The 26,093-nt window shown below is 38.3% G+C and overlaps 1 protein-coding gene across 1 annotated transcript in view; it reads left to right on the forward strand.

Annotated features, from left to right (window-relative positions):
- The first annotated feature begins 783 nt into the window (after positions 1-783).
- The window catches only part of LOC137385994 (cGMP-dependent protein kinase 1-like), a 30,039-nt gene continuing 4,729 nt past the window's right edge, over positions 784-26,093 (forward strand). The window contains exons 1-9 of the mRNA XM_068072637.1: positions 784-1,055; positions 10,787-10,953; positions 11,558-11,671; positions 14,219-14,324; positions 16,607-16,748; positions 21,499-21,593; positions 22,966-23,109; positions 23,357-23,450; positions 24,919-25,058. Of these exons, the coding sequence (XP_067928738.1) occupies positions 784-1,055; positions 10,787-10,953; positions 11,558-11,671; positions 14,219-14,324; positions 16,607-16,748; positions 21,499-21,593; positions 22,966-23,109; positions 23,357-23,450; positions 24,919-25,058 (1,274 nt within the window). The remainder of the gene's footprint in view (positions 1,056-10,786; positions 10,954-11,557; positions 11,672-14,218; positions 14,325-16,606; positions 16,749-21,498; positions 21,594-22,965; positions 23,110-23,356; positions 23,451-24,918; positions 25,059-26,093) is intronic.

Raw genomic sequence — 26,093 nt, forward strand, 5'->3', positions numbered from 1 at the left:
CTAATATCTATGCAATGAGGGAGATAGGTAATTGTCGTACACCTGCATTCCATATCAAAAGACAACACAAGAATTTAAACAACTCTATATTTGTTTAAGATTGTGGATAAGAACACTTTAGAGATATGCTACTTTAGCCCTACGGTTAGGTATTGTCGTAGATAAACTCTTTGCGCAGTTGAGGTAATTGGTTTGTCTCCACCTCTTTGGTATTTTCATACTTGAGTTGGAGAGCAAGGTTCATAATTATTAACTGTTGACTATTTAACTGTTAACTATTAACTGTTAACTTTTTGCATTGATTTTGTTTTGTTGATCGCCTAGTCTACTGTCTTGAGTTAACAACTTATTTTTAATGATCTTATATCACTGCCATTATGATTTTGACACTTCACTTCTTTCTGTATTTCCTTAGTTCTGTGCTAAAGCATCTTAGATGAGAGGTACAAAGCAACATCGGCTCCCTTTGATCGAATGTCTGTTTTTAAGCTGGAGTTATTTTCAGATATTTGAGAAGTTGTTTATTCCTATGATGAATAGATTGTAGAGCGGTGTGATGTTAGACACATAGTATAGACCAAGCTCTTTGCCCTTCAAGCATTTCCAAAATGTCATTATAGGCTGAAAGTATAATGACACACGAAAGCAGGTGTAAATTATGCACAGCACTCGTCGTCAGCAAAGCAAGACTTTGGAAAAATGTGGGCGGGTCTTATCTTAACCTGATGTCATTCATACGCTTATGACCTTTATTTTGCAGCCATTGATTTGCTCCACTCAGTAATGGGAAGCCTCCAGGAGCTGCAGAGGCTACTCAAAAACAAAGAGGAGACAATCCGGAGGTTAGAGGAGGAGCTCGGACAGAAGGAAGAGTTGATAGAGTGCATGAAAAGCCAGTTGGATAAGTACCAAAGTATAATACCGACAAGCCTGACTGCCACACTTTCCAATGGCTCTGTTCCTCGCAAGCAACGAGCTCAGGGTATATCCGCAGCCCCGCAGGAAGTTAGTAATCTCAATCTACAGCAACTGAAGAAGTATTCTAAGCCACACAGGTGAGGCAAGACTAAAGTACGCCCTCGGGTTTGATTATGCAGATTTAGTTAGTATTCAAGTTGACAGAGGTATGCGTGTAGTACACGGTACTTGTTTTATCTCTCCTATTACTTCGATGGACGCGCTCTTCTTGTTGTATGTAACTAAAATGATACAAAGATAAACTCTGTACACATTAGTTTGAAACATATGGAACGCTACCCAGAGAAAGCAAGCGAACTTGCTAGAATTTATGCCTTTGCCAATTAATGTATCTTTTTCTAGTTCCGCTAGTCTAAGTAAATGTAACAAACAACTTTTTTGTAAAAAGTGGCTGTGAACGAGTCATTGACTGATGGTAGCGAACAGCGACCAGTGGCAACAGGTAGCACACAATAGCGGGTGGAATCAAATGGTAGGAGCAATAAGCCTAGAAAATAGAATTTTTAGACAACATCAGATGGTGTTTTACTCTATATTGTCATGTAAAGTGTGGCTTTTAAAATAAAAAATTTTGCAATTCAAACCTGTTCAAAATCTCATCCTATATTCCCACATTTGATTGACTAAAGCTATAGTTATAACAGCTCCCTCATCACTTTAAATCACGTCAAATATTAAATGTTTTGCGATCTGTGGTAGAAGCTGAGAAAAAATTTTCATCACAAAGTTTTTTGCATCATCCACATAATATCTCTCCTTGTCTTTTTGCCGACCTATTTCACTAGCAGGCCATTTAATAGCAGGCCATTTCAATAACAGGCCATTTCAATAGCAGGCCATTTAATAGCAGGCCATTTAAGCGCCTTTAGGAGGCTTCATTCTGCCAGCAAGTACTCCAAGTTGAATTAATAAATCCATCTGACTCGGTCTAACTCTCAGACTAAATGTAGAAGAGTTGGACTTGTGAGGAAATGTCTACTGTATTTAAACTTGACAAATATGCCGTAGGTAATAAACTTGATTGCTAATCATATGTATGCCCCAATTTAACAGATTCAAATGGTTTTAGTGCAAATAAAGTGTGTCATCAATGATCAAACTGCTCATAAACCTGAATAAAGAATTTATGACAAGTCATTAAAATAAAATTCATAATACAGGTAATTACAAATGCATCAAGGTTTATAATGCATTGAGCTAAATGTGCAGCAATTAATAAGTTGTTTTGTGAAGTGTTGTACACTATCCGTCATAAATTAATAAATCTAAGAAACAATGTTTAGCATTATTCAAAGGAAACAACTTCCATGCTTATGTGAATACGTACAAGAGGACCTGATGATGCGTGTCAGGGAACAGCCTAAAGTTTATAGGTTAAAATTCAATAATATTTTATCTTTTTATTAAACTTTACCAACTTTCCAGTTTATAACTTTTGGTTTGATCTGGTTTCACTTCCGGGTTACTTTTAGATGGTCATATCATTGTTGAAGGTTTGAGTCATTGCTTATTAAATCCTAAATAGTTCTGTCTGCTCTTGTTCAATCGCCTTCATGCTTTGTATGAGCTGTATAATCCAATATATATTTGGAATGTGACATTCTTGTTCACACTCCAAACTACTGATGTAGGTTTCACTAGGTGTTTCACTGAAGCACATTGTTCGGTCTCAGATGAATATGTGAAAGCAATGAAATAAGTGTTACTGATATAGAAGGAGTTGGAGTTGTGTTACTGATATAGAAGGAGTTGGAGTTGTGTTACTGATATAGAAAGAGTTGTAGTTGTGTTACTGATATAGAAGGAGTTGTAGTTGTGTTACTGATATAGGAGTTGGAGTTGTGTTACTGATATAGAAGGAGTTGTAGTTGTGTTACTGATATAGAAGGAGTTGGAGTTGTGTTACTGATATAGAAGGAGTTGTAGTTGTGTTACTGATATAGAAGGAGTTGGAGTTGTGTTACTGATATAGAAGGAGTTGGAGTTGTGTTACTGATATAGAAAGAGTTGGAGTTGTGTTACTGGTATAGAAAGAGTTGTAGTTGTGTTACTGATATAGAAGGAGTTGTAGTTGTGTTACTGATATAGAAGGAGTTGTAGTTGTGTTACTGATATAGAAAGAGTTGTAGTTGTGTTACTGATATAGAAGGAGTTGTAGTTGTGTTACTGATATAGAAGGAGTTGTAGTTGTGTTACTGATATAGAAGGAGTTGTAGTTGTGTTACTGATATAGAAGGAGTTGGAGTTGTGTTACTGATATAGAAGGAGTTGGAGTTGTGTTACTGATATAGAAGGAGTTGGTGTTGTGTTACTGATATAGAAGGAGTTGGAGTTGTGTTACTGATATAGAAGGAGTTGTAGTTGTGTTACTGATATAGAAGGAGTTGGAGTTGTGTTACTGATATAGAAAGAGTTGTAGTTGTGTTACTGATATAGAAGGAGTTGGAGTTGTGTTACTGATATAGAAAGAGTTGGAGTTGTGTTACTGGTATAGAAAGAGTTGTAGTTGTGTTACTGATATAGAAGGAGTTGGAGTTGTGTTACTGATATAGAAGGAGTTGGAGTTGCCCCAACACAAGGCTGAGCATTCATCTTAGTAAAACAATTCAGGTTTGAAATAAGTATTGCTATTTAAGGTGCGTTTACACCTGAAAGCTTGTTGGAGTTGTGTTTCCACTGAGTGAGTTGTTGGAATGGCTTCTAGTCTGTTTACAGTTTGAACTGTGAGTGTGTGCGCGTGTGTGTGTGCGTGCATGTGTGTGTGCGTGTGTGCATGCGTGTGAGTGCATGTATGTGAGTGAGTGTGAGTGTGTGGGTGCATGTAAATGTGTGCATGTGTGTGTGTTTGTGTGAGTGTGTGGGTGTTATGTTTTAATGCGCATAATTTATAAGTAAAGCATAAAGAATAACAAAGAGTACAAACATAAAGCAAAAGAGACTGTCCGGTAGTTCAAGACTAACAGCAGGATGTTTATGCAAAGACTTTACATCAAAGCAACTCAGTCTCCGTCTACACAAAATGGTTATCTTTTTTAGCCAATAAAATACAGCATCAATATCTATTTCGCTTGCTTGAATTTTTGGCGCCATCAACATTGCGAAATAAGATAGGTCAATTCCATGTTGTTTTCTATCAATGACAGCCATCAAAAATAGGCAAACATGGTATACAGCATTTCACTGATCTTGTGTTGGTGACTGGAACAAAGCCGTTTTTACAACTGATTTTCGTTTGACGCCGAACAGACTTTGTCAGCGTGGAAGCAACTCTGATAAATCTTCATGGTGTAAGCTCAGCTATATGAATGCTGTTGCAATTAGCTCTGTGATTACTCATTTCAAAGGCTGGTCATATAAAGCCATAGTCTCTAATATAGTCATATGTGATAGCACCATAGCCTCAGCTACATAGCCTCAGTGAGAGAGCGCTAATATCTTTGTGAATTGCTGAGGCTAGTTAGAGAATGTGTAATTAAGAGTCCTATAGCCTAGTTTTATTAAACGGTATGCTTATCCGGCAAAAATTTTAGTTTGTTTTTTTATGACTTCTACTATGTGGAAAACAACAAAAATGGGTAAAACTAAACTTAAATAAAAATGCCAACACAAACTATAAAAAATAATTAATTAATTTGGGTGGGTATTTTGTAAAAAGCTATAATTCAACAACATTTGAAAATATTTATCGCAAATACATACGGTATACACCATTAAAAACTAAATAAAAATAAAAAGATTTTTATTTTGTCAAAAGAATAGTAAGTATTAATATTTGTTGATAAAAAAAAACAATTGTAAATGTTGACTAAAGCTGATCTGTTACAGAAGTGTGTATTGGCTGAACCAAGCCATCTGTTAAACAGTGTAGGCTGTATGAGCACATCGCTAAAAGGTTTATCAAAGACTGTTTTTTTTTCTAGAATCTTCATCTGTCTAATTATCAACTTGTTCTAATGTGCAAACCTTAAAACATAAGTACTAGGAGTGGTCAGTATATCAGTATTATTAGTCAATGTACAAGTACTAGTAGTTGTTGGTGTGCGCGTATTCGGAGTCGTCGGTCCAAATGCATTGAAAATTATTCCTTAGTATTTCACAATGTCATTAAGTACATTGCTCATTACTAAGTGATATATATCTTAAAGCTCTCAGACAAAGGATTTTTACCAACAAAGCACTGATTTTATGCTAAAAGTTTTATTAACTTATTGTTTTTTGTCTCATATCAAGGTCACAATACGGACCAGGAAAATGCAACAAGGTGAACCAAGCAGCAAATGTACAGAAATGCTTACATACTTTATTACATCTTACTTATAATTATGCAAGGAATTACATAAATGTTATTATATAGCTAGTGTAGCTTGTAATCAAATGTTTGCATAGTGTGATAGGCAACAGATTGACTCTCCATTGTTAGTACTTTTACTTTGGCACCAAAATCATGTTTTTTATTGTTGAATATCTGCCATTATCCTGGCCATTGGCGCTCATTATTTGTTTAGCTTGGTTCTTTCTGACCAGATATTAGTCTTGCGCGTGATTTCTTTTAGCTTTCAATAACTAGTCATACTATATTTCATGCGACAATAGCTACAAATAAAGTACGTATGTACAAACATCAGGGATTAGCAGAGACTTCAGTATATACTGCATACTTTTACAGTCAATAATAAGTTTATAAATTACATGTAGCTATTAGCAACTCTGAAGTCTTTAATGTTGAAATTAAAAGCTGCCCAAATTGTTTATCACATTTTCAGTTACCACAATACAGTGCTCATATCAGTCCTCAAAGCTTGCTTTTTACATATTTTATGCTTTTAATTTCAACATTATATTAGTTAGACCCCATATTAGCTGTTTTTTTGGTTGTTTAGTATGTATACTGCTATTTATTTTACTTGCTGTCGTACTTTGTGAAAAACTTTTTCATAAAATAAGACTATTATAGCTTACCCCAATAAAGATTGCTCATATATACATACAATGTATATATATATAATATATATATATATATATATATATATATATATATATATATATATATATATATATATATATATATATATACATGTATATATCTCAAAATCTGTAGTTCAGTTTGTCCAGCTATAACTTTTAAAATATTAGAATGAAGAATCTGTATCGCAAAATATTTGATCTCAAAACCACCCGTTGACCTGGCAAATGCTTTACCAATTTAGTTACCCAAGATTGACAGATTCAATATATGTCGGTATGTGGGTGAAAATACGCTGCCGCTCTCCGTTATGGCACCTCATCATTTTATGTATTAGTAAAAGTCGCACGTAGATAACTAGTTTACTTATACATGTATTAGCCATTGGCAATGTGCCAGGCTAATGGCAAGTGGCAGGCAACTGCATTATAAGCTGGTTTTTAATACCCTCGCAATGTGTATAATATATTAAAGAGATCAAAGGAGATCACAACTCCAACAGACATTTGATTCTCAATAATTATATACATGTATATATACATGTATATTATATATATATATATATATATATAGAGGAACAAACGTTTGTTGGAGTTGTGATCTCCTTTGATACATGTTCTTTAGGAGAAAGCAACTTTGTAAGAATTCCTCTTTTAGGTTATCAGTTTTCTTTTCATATTTTATTACAAGTATTTACCTGCCATCTTGTAATTTGGCGCTTGATAATTAATCTTTTTTGATAATTCCTCAGTTGCTAGCTTGGAAAGGAAGGACAACTGCAATCTCGCATTTGACTAAACTATAAAATGCTTGTAGTGTTTGTAAAGAGTTTTATGTGATATTCTTAAAGCTTACAACTGAAAGCTGGCTAGTGTTATTGATAGAGAAAAATATTTATCAACGTGTAACTCAAAAATTTTATCATTTATTGCCAACATACTCAAAATAATCTTACAACATCTTTGCTTTTACAAGCCTATCTATCTATTTAGCTGGCTAAAAATCCTCAGAGGAAATATTGTTTATTCCGTTACATTTAATGAACTTTAGTTTTAATTAGACTGTATCTTCATTTAAATAAAGCTCAGGCTGCGGGTCGTCTATCCTCTAGAGGACCTCATTTGCTGTTGCCCTCGTACTAGCACTGTTATAAAACTCAGGCTGCGTGTCATCTATCCTCTAGAGGACCTCATTTGCTGTTGCCCTCGTACTAGCACTGTTATAAAACTGGTAACTCTGATTGTATATGGGCATCTTCAGTGGATATCCTGAATGGCATTCCATAGAAGTTGCATGCAGGGATCATTTGAATGTCATGAACCAAGAGCACTGTATGCATTATGCTTTCTTAGAATGCTGCTAGTTGAAAGTAGCCTACGTTTGTATGGTCTAAGTTGTTGAATGGCTGGTCCCAAAATTTAGGCTGACAACCTATATAAAGCCATGGTGCTTGGTAAATAGTATTTCAGCGAATTTCTGCCTTAGCCAAATTCTTTGCAAAAACTTGATTGTATTTCACTGTTCGTATTAGCAGCAACTCTTTTCACCTTTGACTGTCTATCTGCCTCTTTATGTTACTTTTACACGTTTTTTCCTGTTTACAACAATTATTTTTTCCAAATTGCGGCCTGTCTATACTGACATTCACCTAAAAAGATTGACTTTCTGTAAGAAAAACCATTGCAATCACAGCTTTCACAAAGCCTAGAAAGTTTGAGCTCAGAGATTTGAGTTGCTGGCAAGCAAACTCATCATAATTTCAATTTCAAACTTTTTGTGTTTTGAGAAACTATAGCTATGTAACACGTCACACAAATTTAAGGATCCAAGGCAATTGGGACCACAAGTCCATACAGCTGAAACAACATCAGCCTTTTCTACAGCCTAGGTATTCTAGTGGTAATATCGATGGTTAGCATACATTGTACAATTTCCACAGGTATCCTCGGCAAAGGAATATTTCGGACTTGAAGTAGGTATTATTTTTAGTGTTTTTTGATTGGCACTTGACAGGCGAATACTGATTCTCTGTCATATTTAATTAGCTAACGAGATTCGCTGAACAAGAATTAGTGTTATCAGTTGTACGGTAAACAGTCACAGTAATGGTGCGCTGCCGTGTGCATACCCATTGTATGCTGGGCTTTCATGTGTAGACCAGTTGCATGCTAGACGTATATATGTATAAAACCAGCTGTATATGTTGCTTTTATGTATATCTCAGTTTTGAGCAGGGTATGTATATGTATGTATCAGCTACATATGTATAGTTCATGCTCCCTCTAAATGTATGCAAGTACTAGCTTCATGCAGGCTAAATATGTATATACAGGCTGTTCACAAACAGTACATATACTTCCAGATCGTCTCAGACTATACGCACACTAACATTACACAGTACATATTCATCCAGATCATCTCAGACTATACGCACACTAACACTACACAGAACATATATATCCAGATCGTCTCAGACTATACGCACACACTAACACTACACAGTACATATACATTCAGATCGTCTCAAACTATATGCATACTAACACTACACAGTACATATACATCCAGATCATCTCAGACTATACGCACACATTAACACTACACAGTACATATACATCCAGATCATCTCAGACTATGCGCACACACTAACACCACACAGTCTATGTATGCACCGGCTATATGAATATTAAATACATGAAAGTCCTATGCGTAAGAATTACCTTTAGATAACATTTTTTCAAATTGTCCAAACTATTCACGTAATTGTGATAATCTTATAGATGTGCTCATATATGACTAACATTTATGTGAAACAAGGAAACGCTGTAGCTAGTTTCCTCAAAGTGCTTATTATAGCGTATAATAGTATTTCAAAGGTTTTATGACTTCAACATTATAAAGGTTACATGACATTTTATTTGTGTTAACAGGAAAAGTGTAGGCGTGTTGTAATGCACATTTTACAAGTATTTTACACTGGCCAATCATATGAGACATGTTGCCACTTCAACTTTGATAACTCTGTGCGAGAGAGAGAGAGAGAGAGAGAGAGAGAGGGAGAGGGAGAGGGAGAGGGAGAGGGAGAGGGAGAGGGAGAGGGAGAGGGAGAGGGAGAGGGAGAGGGAGAGGGAGAGGGAGAGGGAGAGGGAGAGGGAGAGGGAGAGGGAGAGGGAGAGGGAGAGGGAGAGGGAGAGGGAGAGGGAGAGGGAGAGGGAGAGGGAGAGGGAGAGGGAGAGGGAGAGGGAGAGAGAGAGGGAGAGAGAGAGGGAGAGGGAGAGGGAGAGAGAGAGGGAGAGGGAGAGGGAGAGAGAGAGGGAGAGAGAGAGGGAGAGGGAGAGGGAGAGAGAGAGGGAGAGAGAGAGGGAGAGAGAGAGGGAGAGAGAGAGGGAGAGGGAGAGAGAGGGAGAGAGAGGGAGAGAGAGGGAGAGAGGGAGAGAGGGAGAGAGAGAGAGAGCTCTTTCCTGCCGTTAGAAGACCAACAAATATAAGTTAAAAAGTTTCGTTGCTTATCAAAACAGCCTTACAAATTTTATGTGCTGGCCACGCTAAGCAAATACTTTTTTTACTTGTTGCATTTGTCTTCTCAAAAGGCCGCGAGTGATATTTGTAATGTTATTGAATTATCTAATTAAATATTACACACGAAAAGCTCGATTGTAACAATAATTCAAGGTATATTGTTTGTCATACCCGGCCTCAGCTCTAAATGATTTATTTACCGACGAAGCTTATTATAGCTTTCGAGCTAAAATCAATTTAAGAAGCCGAGGAAAATCTCTCCTATTCGTCCGAGGTTGACACTGATTAAAGGCAATAAATTTATTCTAGATAAACAAGAGGCACGGCGTGAGCTGCGATGTACTGGCTGGCGTATCTATGATAATTGCGGCAACATTAAACATAGAAACTCTGAGTGTAGACTAGGAGCAGCCTGTGTATGGCCTCTAATTGCCCCTGCTGCATCGCACACCATAGCACTCTTAGGCTGGCTGGTGCGGCACCTGCTAATAACGACAGAGAGAGTACATAATTACCAGAGGAGTCGCCGTAATCACCTAATGTCAGCAGTTGCAGCAGTTGCTGCCCATCTCGATCGATAGTGACGCGAGTCTTCACTCGTGGGAATATAATGTCCAAGAGTGCTTCGGAACATTCCGACAACCTGCAGCGACTTATGGTCGAGTCAGGCTTAGGCAAGATGACGACTTTACGAGACCTTCAGGCAGGAATGCTGCAAGCTCTGGAAGAAGTGAAGGCGCGTAGCGAAACAATTGAGCAGCTGAAGGAGGCAGTCGCCGAGAGAGACCAGATTATTTTTGATTTAACTAGAGAACTGGACATGTTGAAATCTGTTCTGGATAATCCGCTTTCAGAAACCAGGCAACACCAGAATCTCCAACCGAAACAAAGAATAGCCATATCAGCAGCACCGGTAGACGTGGATAGCACCGCTGACAACGCCTCTTATGCCAAACTGCCTTTGTATGTATTAGAGACTGTATTAGAGACTGTCTTAGCACCACCTACATTTTCGACTAGCTTTTCCGGCACCCTAAAAAATGTTGAACCCGATTAGCAAACCAGACACCCGACAACCGACCATGGTGATATTAATAGGCTGTGCTCCCTGTTTACAGGCACACTTATTTCATTTTTATTATTTCATTTTTAGGATTAATTGCCAAACTAATGAATACCTAGCCTCTCTTTAGAGGCTCATTTACATTACATTGTGTGAAACTTGTTTAAATAGCAGGTTCTTGATCAATCGGTATGGCATTGTAGGTGTGAGATTCTACTTGTCACTAGAATCTGGCTAAGTGATAAATTACTATTTATTTATAGCACCAGAGATCTAATCAAGCAAGCCATACTAGACAATGACTTCATGAAAAACCTTGACACTGGTCAGATTCTGGCTATCGTGGAATGTATGTACCCAGTGGAATGTCCACGCGATGAGGTCATAATACAGGAAGGGGCAGTGGGCTCCCTAGTATATGTTATGGAAGGCAAGTCGCTCTTGTTAGCATATCATAGCATCACCCATGGTCTGATGTGCTGGTAAGAACAAAATGTGCCTAAAATGCTCAGTTTCAATTAGATTCATTTTTAAAACATTTCTGCCTTGAAAAATTGGTGATCGTAAAACAGATGATTTTTGTTAAGTATTTTATGATCTGCAAATAATAACATATATTTTATTACAAATAATAACATATATTTTATTACAAATAATAACATATATTTTCTTATAAGGCGGTTAGTTAATGCTAAAAGGTTTTGTCAGAAATTCATCAACTTTGAAACATGTATGACCAAAGTTGCATGCCTACACACAAAATATATAGATAAAAAGTGAATCGAAGCCATTGGCCAATTGCATATTGCGGTTATTTCTAGCGATGTCAAATCATACAAAGTATATGAGTTAGCAAAATGCTCGAAATGTCTCAAGAAACTTGGATAATGCTCAGCTAGCAAACTCGTTCCCGTATGTAGCTGTCATACTAGAGATTAGCCTTAGCACTACAGCTCTTACACTGAAAGCATGAGGACTGCAGTTTTAAATCCTAAGAAGCTCTCTGAATGCCCTGGTTGTGTGATTGTTTGCAGAGGGCAAGGTAGAGGTCACTAAAGGGGGGCAGAAGCTATGCAATATGACACCAGGAAAGGTGTTTGGAGAGTTGGCTATCCTGTACAACTGTACAAGGACTGCATCTATTAGAGGTAAGCCTCCACCGTTCATATCGTTCATATCGGTACACTGACACAAGGTCACAAGGTCATGTGTTCCTAATCAGAATAGTTTACCATTATCGAGTAGATGAATTCACCTGCCATGCTGGTTTGAATGGGTAAAGCTTGCTTAATTGAACCTTTCCTAGCAGGTGCCACCTGGGTTGATTGGCATAAAATATTTAAGCATTTTGGCCTGTGTTGGACAAGACTCTAATGCAGCACTTTCTGCTGATGCATGTTGGGCGCACAGGCTATTGCAGCTCTATCAGCTGGGGAATATCAATGAGTCTAAAAACATTTATTTGGTGTCTATCCATGGTTGTGAGATGTTTTTAGCTTCATGAGTTGAAGTAAGAAATACAGATGGCAAGGGATTTGTGACGGTCAGTCTAGCTGTACCTCGGTAACCGAGTCTCATAACAGGCCTTAGGTGATCATTAGATGAGTGGTACTTATTGACATTAGCTAAACCTACCCGAGTGCACTTGGTCCACCTTGTATCTCACAAGAGGTCATTTGAAGCTCTTGAAGCTGGATATAAATGCATCAGCCATACAGCTGATTTTATCTGCCTGGCAAACACCCGATCTACCGCCTCAGCTATTGCACCTACATATTAAACTCTTGATGCATGTGCCAGCCTCAGGCAAGGCGCAAAGGGAAATGCATATCGTAAATAAAATTACGGAGTGTGTGATTACCTAGGTATAGTCAGGAGAAGATAACTAACGCCAGAATCTACTGATGACATTTATTAAAGAAGAGGTGTATAATTACTGATAGTAAGTTTAATCAGCAGGCATTGAAGCTGGTATTTGTGAGCGTCAGCAACACACATATAGCAACACGTGAAGAGAACAAAAGGCAGTTATAATAGATGAATGCTGAAATACTACAGAATGTAGCTAATAAACTGTTTGTGCTCTTCTTTGATACGTTATTTTGTCATTGGGACTAGCAACTATAGAGAATACACAGGCTGCTAGTAAAAATAGTATCGGTTTACAACTCCATATAGAGCAAGGATGGACAACTCTTATAACTACTAGTTTCATTTGTAGAACAAAGACATCAACAAAAGGCTTATTTGTCAGTAAAGCGGTATTCTTTTTCAGCTTTATACAGCTGTCTCCTATAGCCATTAAGGATTCAGAGTTGTTCATGAATTGTACGCAAAGTCTATTTCAGTTTGACTTCAAATTTTCGTTCTAGAAAATTTTGCGCAACAACTAGTTTTATAAGATATCAGAGGCCAATCTCATTTACCAATTGTCTTCTCTAATAGGTAAACACAAGTGGTCAGTGAATTAATTAATGTCTTGAAAGGTGAAATTTATGTGAATATTCCATTTTATATTACTTCTTCTAACTTGAAGGCTCATTAACATACCGATTTGCTGAACATCAAACAGTGATGGAAAGTTGATAAAAAAGATAATAATGGAACCGTGTCAATGCTTTAAATAAGTACTTTTTTACTCGAACTACGCATTCACATTAGTTTTTTTAGCGAGGTCCAACGCACACTAGTTGTATAGCTGGAGAAGAGATTTAGCAGTGCGCAAAATCTCTCATATGCTTAGACATGACATTTGACCAATACGAACATGATTTAGCACAGAAAAACTAGGAGTTGTGAACAAAGCTAGGAAGCAAGGTCACTTGGCAAGGTCACTTAGCAGCTAATTATCATCTGCAGACTTTAACTTTCAAAAGTCTGCCCACTCTCATTTACACATGTGGACTCACATGGCTTCTGGGTGTGTTCGTGCATCGGCGTGTCCTTAAACTGTTCAATATGTAGGATAGGGAACAACTCTCCAGAGGTTGATGAAAAATAGGCACCTAATGACCGTCGACGTAACATGGGCTGCCACTACAGTCATTGATTTATCTTCTCTTGTAACCCATAACTGTTATAGGCATATTGTAACTGAAGGGAAACACAAGACTGCTTCACTGACTTTTTGCTAGTTGTAAAGGGCATCTGACGCAATGGCAACCAGAAGTTTAAACAAATTTTTATACCCACAATTTCAGTTCTTGTTTTCAGCTCACAATATAATTTTACTAGCTAAAATGAATTTGTTCCTGTAAGATAGTGATAAAAATTGTTTTATGAGTGTCATACAATATTTATACTGTTTTCTGTTTACGCAAGGAACGACCTGTATGGTAGGAACAGAGGTCATAGAAAACAATGACCCCAACTACAGGTACTTTAAAGCCAGTACCCCAAAGTAATATAGTATTTGTTTCTATGCATGCGTACGAATCTGCTCGCACAAACTCCCATTTGTTGGAGTAGCACAAAAGCCTTAAGTTATCTCTCGAGCACCTGAGTTCAATTAGATATCAAACTAATTGAAATACTGTAAATATTGTCAAAAGACTTGACTTATCCGTGATGAACACTAGCAAATAGTGATAAGGTGGCATTTATAGGGTTTGTCATCAAATAACTTGAGATAAAATATGCTAAAATGTTTGTGAGTGTGTGGAGAGTACCGAAGTATGGTATGTGTATGTTTGTAGCTCTGACACCATGCAAACTCTGGGCCATAGATAGGCCATGCTTTCAAAGTATCATGATGAAGACTGGAATGAGGAAACAGAAGGAATATCATGAGTTCCTCACTAGGTATAATCTGTTTTGGAAGTTGTCTTCCTTCTTTCTATTGAATTAGAAGTTGAATACAGCTGACTATTTGAGCATACACGCTAACTCTATACACGCTAACTCTATACACGCTAACTCTATGCACGCTAACTCTATACACGCTAACTCTATACATGCTAACTCTATACACGCTAACTCGATACACGCTGTTTGCATCATTGGGTCAGGCCTCGTGCAACCAATCAGGCCAGTTATATTTCTGTTGAAAGTTTCTTGAAATTCTATTCCGTAGATTTAACATTTCAAAAGAAGCGCAATTTTTTCTATTTACCATCCGTGTGTTGGCTTTGATTTCATTATGCTTCAAATCTGTTTTCATCACAGAAACAAGTTCTGACATTATAAAGCCAACCAAGAATTGTAGGAAAACCTTTGCATGCATATATACAGAGATCCTCAATGCATTTCAGCTGATCTTTTTAAAAACGCTTCTGGCAAATTGATAGCAATGACATTATTTTTAGCTCTTGGCCAGCCTGGTGAAATGATGAATTTGTACTGACAAGGGGAGACAATTAATAGTATGGTGATACTTACATTGTTTTGATTGGTTATATGAAGAGAAACAGCTTTGGATAACCTTGGGAACCAATTAACAAAACAACATATTATTTTTTTGTGTGTAGACTCTATAAAGCTTTTTAAATGCAACAACGAAGCTATTTGTGTGCTTTATGTAAGTCTGGCTTCCTGTATAGTTAATTTCAGAGTTAGTTGGGTCACAAAGTAACAGTAACCTTTTACTATGATGCATATACAATGGAAGTTGCTAGGGCTAAAAGTAAGGAGGTGTTGTTGTGGGAGGTTACATCATTGCTATTATGGACATTTGCTGGTTTATACAGTGTTTATATGAATTGATATTGACCGAAGGGCACATCCCTTAAATCATTTGAGTAGAATTACTGGTGCTCTGTTCTCGTGTTGAGGAAATGTCAGTCGGCAATTCCAGACGAAATAGACGCACCTTGTATCTCATTTATGAATTTTAACCAATCGTAACGTAATTAGCAGCTATACAGCGCCCTCATATCTAGACTGCATGTGGATATCGTAGTGAAACCTGGTCTCTAAATTTGTTGCCCATGAAAACATTAGTTTTGCAGTATATTATATGTAAAGTATATATACACACGTGGTCATTAATTAACTTGTGTCTAATCAACTCTAAAGGCTTACATAGCAACGCTAAAATTAGAATCGAACGCATCTGCACAATAAATTTCCTACATAATGAGAAAGGATTTCTCTCAATGGTGGCATTTAGCAAAGAGCTCTCCCCCAAAGAAGGCAGCGATAGAAGGCCTCTAGGTTTCAACGGCAGCAGCTCATAAGACTAGTACAGAAGGATAAGATGCCGGCACGTTCTGATGCTTCAACAAACAGTAAACAGAGGAAAGACAATTGTCAAAAGGTTGAGCTAGCCAAGCTAAAGACTCCTCAGACCACGTACTTGCAAAGGAATGACTCGGATATCAGCCTTGATGTATGCATTCAACACGTTCCAGTATCGCCAACACAGCATGCTGAGTACACCCTCGCTCTCGCCTCACACGCTCATCGAAAAAAGTACCGCTCAAGAAAACAGCCTGTTGTTGACATCCACGCTTGTTTTGACGTAAATGATATCAATGGGGCGATTACAGTCGTGGATGAAAAAGAGATAGCCCGCGATGTCGGCAGTCATCACAAGCGATACGAACGTGACAGCATAGATTTACTTGAGCGCTACGACCAGTTGCATCCTGACAAGGAAAACGAGTTGGCGCTGTTGATCAGCGCTAAGAACCAGGTGCCTCACACAACAAGGTTCACACTTATAGAGCACAGCTGCAGCAGGTAGCGGCTTCTACATTCTTAGAATGGCGCAGAGCGGCCCACCAGAATGGGTGTATAGTGAGAACCTACACTAACTGCCAGACTCTGGTTGACCTGCGCATGTATCACATTTTGTTCTTGTTTGTCAACAAGTCACATATAGCCTGAGTTCACACGCTCATCAATGGAATAATAGAGAAATGGTAGAACCGAACTTTTAAAAAATTGGGTTTGCAAGAGCAAAAAGTCAGTGATGGATTATTTTAGTGACTAACACTTTAGTGTAGGTTTCAGTATTCTAAGAATAATGGTGTCATCACTTCTAAAATAAACTGTATTATTAAAACAACAATAAAATATATTAGAGTGGTGAGATATATATAATTAGCAGATCGCTCTATGAGTTCTTCTCGACCTGTTTGCAGCGTACCAATTTTTACTGATCTGAGCAACGACACAATCCACAAACTTGCTGATGTACTGGAAGAGGCTCATTACATTAATGGGGAATACATCTGCAGACAAGATGCAAGGGGAGACACATTCTACATAATAGCCAAGGGTCAGGTAAGCAAAGAGCGCTGACTAATATACCAGAGAATCATATGTTTTAGATCTAGAGTGATCTAGGAAATGCTCAGTAACATTGGGATTTACTGGAAGAGCTTTTAGCAAATAAGTTTGTTTTCAGCATATCCAATATACATCTACATTGCAGTTTGTGCAACAATACTTGACCAATCTAAACAAAATTTAATAAAATTTGACTTATGTTTGAAAAAGTGACACTCCATAATGTTACGTATTATTTAAAAGCCCCTGCTAACAGAATAAAATAAAACATCCTGTTCAGAGTTACGTTGAACACTTTGGCAAGTGCAGTTGTCGATGTGTGCTTAAAAAACAGGATACAACTTCCATTTATCCATTTTCTTAGTGCAGTACATCTGCACTAAGAGACATCTGTTCATTAGTTGTGGCATCAGAGTGCTGCAGTGTACGGTGTGTAGCCAACGTTTGAACGTACACTATTCCTCTTTATCCTCCTAGTACCAGCTCTGCTTAGTGCTTTGGATGACCTCTGGGTGACCTAGCACATCTACAAAGATTTGCAGCTAGCGTTGAATGTATATGAGCTAATCGAACACTAACTCCATCTTGTAATGTAAACATGCATGATAGGAAAGATTTCCTTGCATGTGAACTATAGGTAGACAACTCTTGCAATATGATGTTGAGCACATTTTAAGCAAGCCTCTTTTTTTGGTGGTGATTTAATTTGAGTTCAACTCGTAAAGTTTGCTAGCTGTGCAGTGACAAACTGACAATGTCAATAGCTGTACAGTGACAATGTCAATAGCTGTACAGTGACAATGTCAATAGCTGTACAGTGACAATGTCAATAGCTGTACAGTGACAATGGCAATAGCTGTACAGTGACAATGGCAATAGCTGTACAGTGACAATGTCAATAGCTGTACAGTGACAATGGCAATAGGTGTACAGTGACAATATCAATAGCTGTACAGTGATAATGTCAATAGTTGTACAGTGACAATGGCAATAACTGTACAGTGACAGTGTCAATAGCTGTACAGTGACAATGTCAATAGCTGTACAGTGACAATGGCAATAACTGTACAGTGACAATGGCAATAACTGTACAGTGACAATGGCAATAGCTGTACAGCGAAAATGGCAATAGCTGTACAGTGACAATGTCAATAGCTGTACAGTGGCAATGTCAAATGCTGTACAGTGAAAATTTCAATAGCTGTACAGTGATAATGTCGATGCTTATCGCTTGTGTCAGTCAGAAATTATTTTGATAGTATGTTACTAATCAACTACCGGTAGATACCTGTTTGCCGATTGAGTACAGGCTTATATCTATAAATAATCGGGTCAAGGCCATGCTGCTAGTTCGGTAGGTTCTTAGCTCAGTAGGATAGTAGGCTGCTTCAAATTAATGGCAAGCTTGCAAAGGCAATGCGCTCTCAGGTCAAGCAAATTCTTGTTGGGTAAGTCGGTATGTCGGGAAGGCAGCGCGTGAAGCTTGGCTGTGGCAGCTCATTTACGTTCCCTATTTCCTGATGTGACCTCTGGGAGTTCTGTTGAAAACTGCCAACTAACCAATCTACTGAATAAGGTGTAGGGAAGCCTTAGTACCCATTCCATAAAGTAACCAGAGACAAATCTACATATCCGTTTCAATTCCAGTAAACTTGGACTTATTATCACTCTTTTGGGTAAACTTAACCCCCGGTTCTCACCCCACCGTAAACAGCTAGCAGTGAGCCTGAAGTACCAGGGTAGGCTGCATGTTCTCAGCCCCTATGATACCGGCGGTGATCATGCAATAAAGGAACTGGCTGCTCCTAGATAACGGTATTTTTTACACATAGAGTGAAGATATAATGTATGTTTCCGGGTCAAGGTCGTATGAATTCCTTTACTCCTGGGTAAAAGGAAAACATGTATGTTCAATTTGTATGGTTCGCATTACTGGCGACATCTTCCAACCTATGACGGGAACCATAAAAAAGTTCTACTTACCAAGCCTTGCTGGCGGCTATCATCGGCAGAAAGATTGTCGCCAGCTCCCGCTAGCCTGCTGTTCTCAGCAACCGCCGGCAGCCGCTGGTTGCATCACCACCGCTGCTTACGATGGCGTGAGAACCGGGCTGCAACAAAAAACTTGACACCATCTTTTTCCATTCCTTATTTTCCTATCACTCCCTTTCATTGCCCTTCCAATTTTATCCCTACATTTTGACCTCAGATTGTAAAACAGCTTTTTCAGAGACTGTCAGTGGCTGTCAGTGGCTGTCAGTAGCTGTCAGTGATTGTAAGCAGCTGTCAGGGGCTGTCAGCAGCTGTCAGTGGCTTTCAGCAGCTGTCAGAGACTGTCAGAGGCTGTCAGAAGCTGTCAGAAGCTGTCAGCAGCTGTCAGTGGCTTTCAGCAGCTGTCAGGGGCTGTCAGAGGCTGTCAGAAGCTGTCAGAAGCTGTCAGCAGCTGTCAGTGGCTGTCAGTGGCTGTCAGTAGATGTCAGTAGCTGTCAGTGGCTGTCAGAGGCTGTCAGTAGCTGTCAGTGGCCGTCAGTGGCTGTCAGTAGCTATCAGGTGACTGTCAATGGCTGTGAATGTCTGTCAGGTGCTGTGAATAGCTGTCACCAGTAGTCAATAGCTGTCACTGTCAGTGGCTGTTAGTGGCTGTTAGTGGCTGTTAGTGGCTACCAGTAGCCCTCCTAGCAATCAGTAACCCTTGGTGGCTGTAAGTGGCCATAAGTCGCTGTCAGTAATTCTAGGCAATTCTTGGTGTAAAGTTAGCAGCAACAGAGGCTGAATTGAAATTTTAAAAAATAGAGCTGATCACTGCTATGCACAGAAACTACCCATAATGCAATGCTGATGTTTTTAACAATCTATAGTCTAATAGATAAATATGTCTCTAGTTAGCACAGATGGACTCAAGCAGGTCTGATGAACAATTATGGCATTTTTGAAGAAAACTCATGTGTAAGTTAAAACCGTGATGAGGTCGGATGTAGATGCCTGTGGTGGATTTGAATTACCGTTCTGATAACGAATGAATAACACCATGCTGTGTTAAGGAAAGTGATAAAACTAAACACCTATAGATTTCTCTTAAAATATAGCTTAACATATAGTTAGATGTCAGTGATTTGGCAGAATGGAACAAGGCGAGTCAAAAATACATTTATCTGGAAGATGGTGGTTTGGCTCATTTGCGAGTAAGAGGAATTGCCAGACAAACTGGCAGTTCCTCATAGAGTATGAGGATGCCAGTGTATGACATAGAGTAACTACCTGTGTATGACATAGAGGTACTACCAGTGTATGACATAGACGTACTACGTGTATGACATAGAGTAACTACCTATGTATGACATAGAGTAACTACCTGTGTATGACATAGAGTAACTACCAGTGTATAACATAGAGTAACTACCTGTGTATGACATAGAGGTACTACCTGTGTATGACATAGAGGTACTACCAGTGTATGACATATAGTAACTACCTGTGTATGACATAGAGGTACTACTTGTGTATGACATAGAGATACTACCTGTGTTTGACATAGAGGTACTACCTGTGTATAACATAGCGGTACTACCTGTGTATGACATAGAAGTACTACCTGTGTATGACATAGAGTAACTACCTGTGTATGATATAGAGGTACTACTTGGGTATGACATAGAGGTACTACCAGTGTATGACATATAGTAACTACCTGTGTATGACATAGAGGTACTACCTGTGTATGACATAGAGATACTACCTGTGTATGACATAGAGGTACTACCTGTGTATAACATAGAGGTCACACTCATTAAATATAACACAACTGACTGTATATTACACCAGTTGAGTCTGTGTTACCAGGATGCAAACAGACACTAATCTTATTCTGTTGGACACTTTAGACCTTTATATACATGTATATATAGATTGTTGTACCCGTCTTAGCATAGTTGTAATGCTCAATGCTGATTGGTTTATCATATCCAGCGCTTTAATTATTATACCTTCCTAGATAAAGTCGACCTGACACAAACCTTTCAGTGAATTACAGGCCTTTTCTGGCAGCATAATGGACGTTTGGCTAGATGGCAGAGCTGAAGTACATTGTACAAATATTGCTCAATTTATTTTACACATTCTGGATGCACATTGGAGCCAATGTTAATTTTTTAGAAAATGTTACCAAAAATTTAGGATGATAATAACTTTTGTACCAGGTCAAGAATTTTTAATTCGAATTGAAATTTTTGTTTTTTGTTAAAACGATTTACGTACAAAAGCAAAATTTTATATTTCACTTGACAACTGCTGAACTTCTGAGTCTATGTTTGTTCTTATCTTGAATAGATGTCTGGCTTACGCAGATACATTTAAAACATACCTTATAAATATCTGTGCCAAACGCATACCTAGCAAACATGTACACAACTAGCACACCCTGTGAAAATCTTCACTGCCTGCATACTTTATGAACACATACATCACTTTTTTATAAACCTTAACACCAAATTCATACCTTCTAAATTTGTACACCACACGCTTGCCTTATCAGCCACTATTCTCATGTTCGTATTATGACCATTCACGTGACATGCACACTAGATGAAAGTGTACACTACATACTCCTTATAAATATGTAGACTTTTGTACAAATTCTGGTCTAAAATTACTCTATATATTTAATACTGGTAATAGTGTAGTTGTGGCCAAGTTCATAGACCAGCCATGATCGTGCTATGATAGAAGGTATTTTATGAGTTTTCAGGTAAAAGTGACAAAAAAGAAATCAGATGGAGGCGAGCCGTCCTTCATTCGGCACCTGAAGCGTGGAGACTTCTTTGGTGAAAAAGCATTGCAAGGGTAAGTTGATTTGGAGGCTGTGGGTTTAAGCTCGAAAAAGCAAGTGGAGGCGCTGCTATTACAGCGATATACATATACTGTAAGTGCTTTATTAAATCCTAAAAAACAGCCCAGCGAGCTTTTTTATTTATACCTGTGATATGATACACACAACAAGCTTGTCTTGAGCAGCTCATATGACATCGGTGTAAATGTATAACTAGTGCGACAAACTGGACATGTATGACATGTGAACAGGTGTGGCAAGTGACTTGTAGAGCAGGTACGGCATGTGGACAGGTGTGGCAAGTGACTTGTAGAACATGTATGACATATGGACAGGTGTGGCAAGTGACTTGTAGAACAGGTATGGCATGTGGACAGGTGTGACAAGTGACTTGTAGAACATGTATGACATGTGAACAGGTGTGGCAAGTGACTTGCAGAACAGGTTTGGCATGTTAAACACGTGTGTCACGCATTTCACTTTCAAAATATATACAATGTGTGTACATAACTAGAGTGTTGGATTAGGTTAACTGTACTTATCTTTTTTTGGCTGGATGTTCTTCTCTGGAGTCGTTACAGTTCTGTTTTCTGCTTCTGTACTCTCCAGAACTCTTCTGCACTCATCAGAACTGCAGTGACTCCAGCGAAGAACACCAAGCTGGAAAAGGATAAGTGCATGTAAATCTATTCCAACACCCTAGTTAGTTATAACACTTCACACTTTTCAGAGCATAGAGTGCTGTCAGCAGTAGGCCTCACTACTTATCCATTACAATGCATATACATGTATATAATTACTTAGAATTGATATGTATGACACATTCATGTAGATTCCTAGTAAGCACAACTTATAGATCTATAGGCTCTTTGTTCTTGCTGGCCAACCACTCAGGAATGAACACTAGGTTGAGGGTAAGGTGATAGGAATTAGATACCAACCACTCAGGAACCAACTCAAGGTTGAGGGTAAGGTGATAGGAAATGGATACCAACCACTCAGAAATCAACTCAAGGTTGAGGGTAAGGTGATAGGAAATAGATGCCAACCACTCAGGAATCAACTCAAGGTTGAGGGTAAGGTGAGAGGAAATAGATGAATACAGTTGGCAGACTGTCGTAGTCTCTCTCTGTATACAGGAGGATAGTCCATGCTACCCACTGTAGCCAGCCATGTCTTTGTTTGTAAGTCTCAAATTGCTAATTCTAGGCTTATCACATGCTAGAAATAGAATTATGACACTAGAGATTGAACATGATATGTTTTTTTAAAGCACCTGTTAGCACCTGCGTAGTAAGAGTGGTTGACATCTGTCCTTTAGCTAGGTCACTTTCAACTAGATGCTTGATCTTGTGGTACATATTCATACAAGTCCTGAATCTGCAGGGTGGATGTGAGGACAGCCAACATAGTGGTGGATGAACCAGAGGGTGTCGACTGCCTCATGATAGACCGAGAGTCCTACACACAACTAATCAGCAATATAGAAGACCTCCGGACACCGTATGCCGATGACATCAGTGAGCAGACGTTAGTATCTGTCACTCGCCTTTGTTGACTATTCAAAATAAATCAAGCAGCTCAGCAGCAAGTTTGGCTAGGTCAAATAATTTTAGCCTTTTTCAAACGAGAGCTTCTGAAGTATTTATGTTATCATATATTGCGACTGTGATCAACTATCTTTTTGCTCTGCCACACTCTTTTACCTTTCTGTTTAAAGTGAAAGCTAGAAACACCCGCATCGACGACATCCTTAAACTTCTTGTTTATTTTGTAGGCAAGAGGTCTCGAAGGAGTACGTTTCACTAAAACTTAGTGACTTTACAGTAGTGGCTACTCTTGGTGTGGGAGGATTTGGTCGTGTCGAGTTGGTAAGTAAATTTGTGCACTAAACCTTGCTATGTCACGAATTGCATGGTACTGTACGAGTGCTTCATTGAAACTTCCTATTGGTCGACCAATAATCTCCCAATGTCAAGTATTCTTCTACACTGATAAAAACCCATACAAAGTGAAAAGAGGTATTTTGTTGGGTCGTTTCTTGGGTAGTTAGTTGCCGATTGCCAAATCAAATTCACAAAGCTTTCAAGAACATGTATAGATGAATGTAAACAGGAAAAGAAAAAGAGGTAGATGTAGAGATAGAGAATAGTTGAAATGAGAGAAAAGAAGGGAAAGAGGTAGAAAAGTAAAGAGTAGGTAGGGAAGGTAAAGAGTAGGTAGGGAAGGTAAAGAGTAGGTAGGGAAAGTAAAGAGAGGTAGAGAAGGTAAAGAGTAGGTAGGGAAGGTAAAGAGTAGGTAGGGAAGGTAAAGAGTAGGTAGGGCAGGTAAAGAGTAGGTAGAGAAGGTATAGAGAGGTAGAGAAGGTAAAGAGAGGTAGGCAAGGTAAAGAGAGGTAGAGAAGGTAAAGAGTAGGTAGAGAAGGTAAAGAGAGGTAGGGAAGGTAAAGAGAGGTAGAAAAGGTAAAGAGTAGGTAGGGAAGGTAAAGAGTAGGTAGGGAAGGTAAAGAGTAGGTAGGGAAGGTAAAGAGTAGGTAGGGAAGGTAAAGAGTAGGTAGGGAAAGTAAAGAGAGGTAGAGGAGGTAAAGAGTAGGTAGGGAAGGTAAAGAGTAGGTAGGGAAAGTAAAGAGAGGTAGGGAAGGTAAAGAGTAGGTAGGAAGGTAAAGAGTAGGTAGAGAAGGTAAAGAGTAGGTAGAGAAGGTAAAGAGAGGTAGAGAAGTAAAGAGTAGGTAGAGAAGGTAAAGAGAGGTAGAGAAGGTAAAGAGAGGTAGAGACATCTACATTTAGTTTAATTCTGTGAATGTAAAGATAATGTAATTGCCTTTCAGTGATCGACAAACATAACGTGAGGTAATGAAGGCAGCGGCGGCAGCAGCAGCGGCAGCATGCCTGTGGATAATGGATGTAGTGGCATTATTAATGCCTTCAAACAGATTTTGTTTATAAATAGAGAAAGCATGGTTTAGGCAACGATCAATCCCAGGCATATTGCGCTCTCTCGTATTGAATTAATCTGAGGTCGTGTTAGTACAAAAACTGGTCCTACTATGTAAATGTAAGACAAGGTAAATGTATATACACGTACACGTACATGTATATACATATACATGTATATGTACATGTACATATACATGTACATGTACATGTATGCATGATGTCCACGCTAAACTCAGTTTCATTTTGCATTGTCACTATTTCACATATCTGAGGGTGTCATCACACTCAGCTCCTGTGTGTACCGGGACTCAGCCCCTGAGTGTACCATGACTCAGCTCCTGTGTGTACCATGACTCAGCTCAGTACAAAACAAATAAATGCAAATGGCTGACATTTGCTGCAGATACAAATGAATGAGGATGCTACAAAGACTTACGCTCTAAAATGTCTGAAAAAGGCGCACATAGTGGAGACAAAGCAGGAGGAGCACATCATGAATGAGAAGCGGATCATGACTGAGATGACCTGCGACTTCATAGTCAAGTCAGTTCAAGCTACTCATTTTCAACTTCATACTCAAGTCAGTTCAAGCTACTCATTTTCAACTTCATAGTCAAGTCAGTTCAAGCTACTCATTGTCAACTTCATAGTCAAGTCAGTTCGAGCTACTCATTTTCAACTTCATAGTCAAGTCAGTTCAAGCTACTTATTTTCAACTTCATAGTCAAGTCAGTTCAAGCTACTCATTTTCAACTTCATAGTCAAGTCATTTCAAGCTACTCATTTTCAACTTCATAGTCAAGTCAGTTCAAGCTACTCATTTTCAACTCCATAGTCAAGTCAGTTTAAGCTGCTCATTTTCAACTCCATAGTCAAGTCAGTTCAAGCTACTCATTTTCAACTTCATAATCAAGTCAGTTCAAGCTACTCATTTTCAACTTCATAGTCAAGTCAGTTTAAGCTACTCATTTTCAACTTCATAATCAAGTCAGTTCAAGCTACTCATTTTCAACTTCATAGTCAAGTCGGTTTAAACTACTCATTTTCAAAAAAAGGTTTCTTTTATCATTAGTAAAACATGGTTTAAAATAGCCAAATATTTATGATAACCCAATAATGAATCGTACTACCAATAAATTGTGAGTGGGTTATTATCAAACCATTTTATAAGATACGAATTGCTATGGTATTAATGTCTAGTACTTGCAGCTGTTTCTCAGTACGATAACTACTACATAATAGTATGTTAGTTAATATTACATAATATTATATAATATTGCATAATATTACATAATATTACATACAATGCTATTATAGTAGTGGTAAACTTGGCAGTTGATTTCTACTTAGTTTTTAATTTGTTTTTATTGAACTTGTTTAAATAATGTATTAAAAAACGGCAAATGTTTCCTAAGCAGCAAACACAGAAGCGTATATTTTTGCTACTCTAGAAAAGTTAAAACACCGCATTCTCTAGACTACCTAAACCTTTGCACGGTTATATGAAGTATTGTGGGGTAGCAGTAGGAATGTGTGGTCAAAGGTATTTAAAAGGTAGACCAAGGGAGACAAATCCAA

The sequence above is a fragment of the Watersipora subatra genome, chromosome 1 (genome assembly GCF_963576615.1).
Source record: "Watersipora subatra chromosome 1, tzWatSuba1.1, whole genome shotgun sequence".
Lineage (NCBI taxonomy): Eukaryota > Metazoa > Bryozoa > Gymnolaemata > Cheilostomatida > Watersiporidae > Watersipora > Watersipora subatra.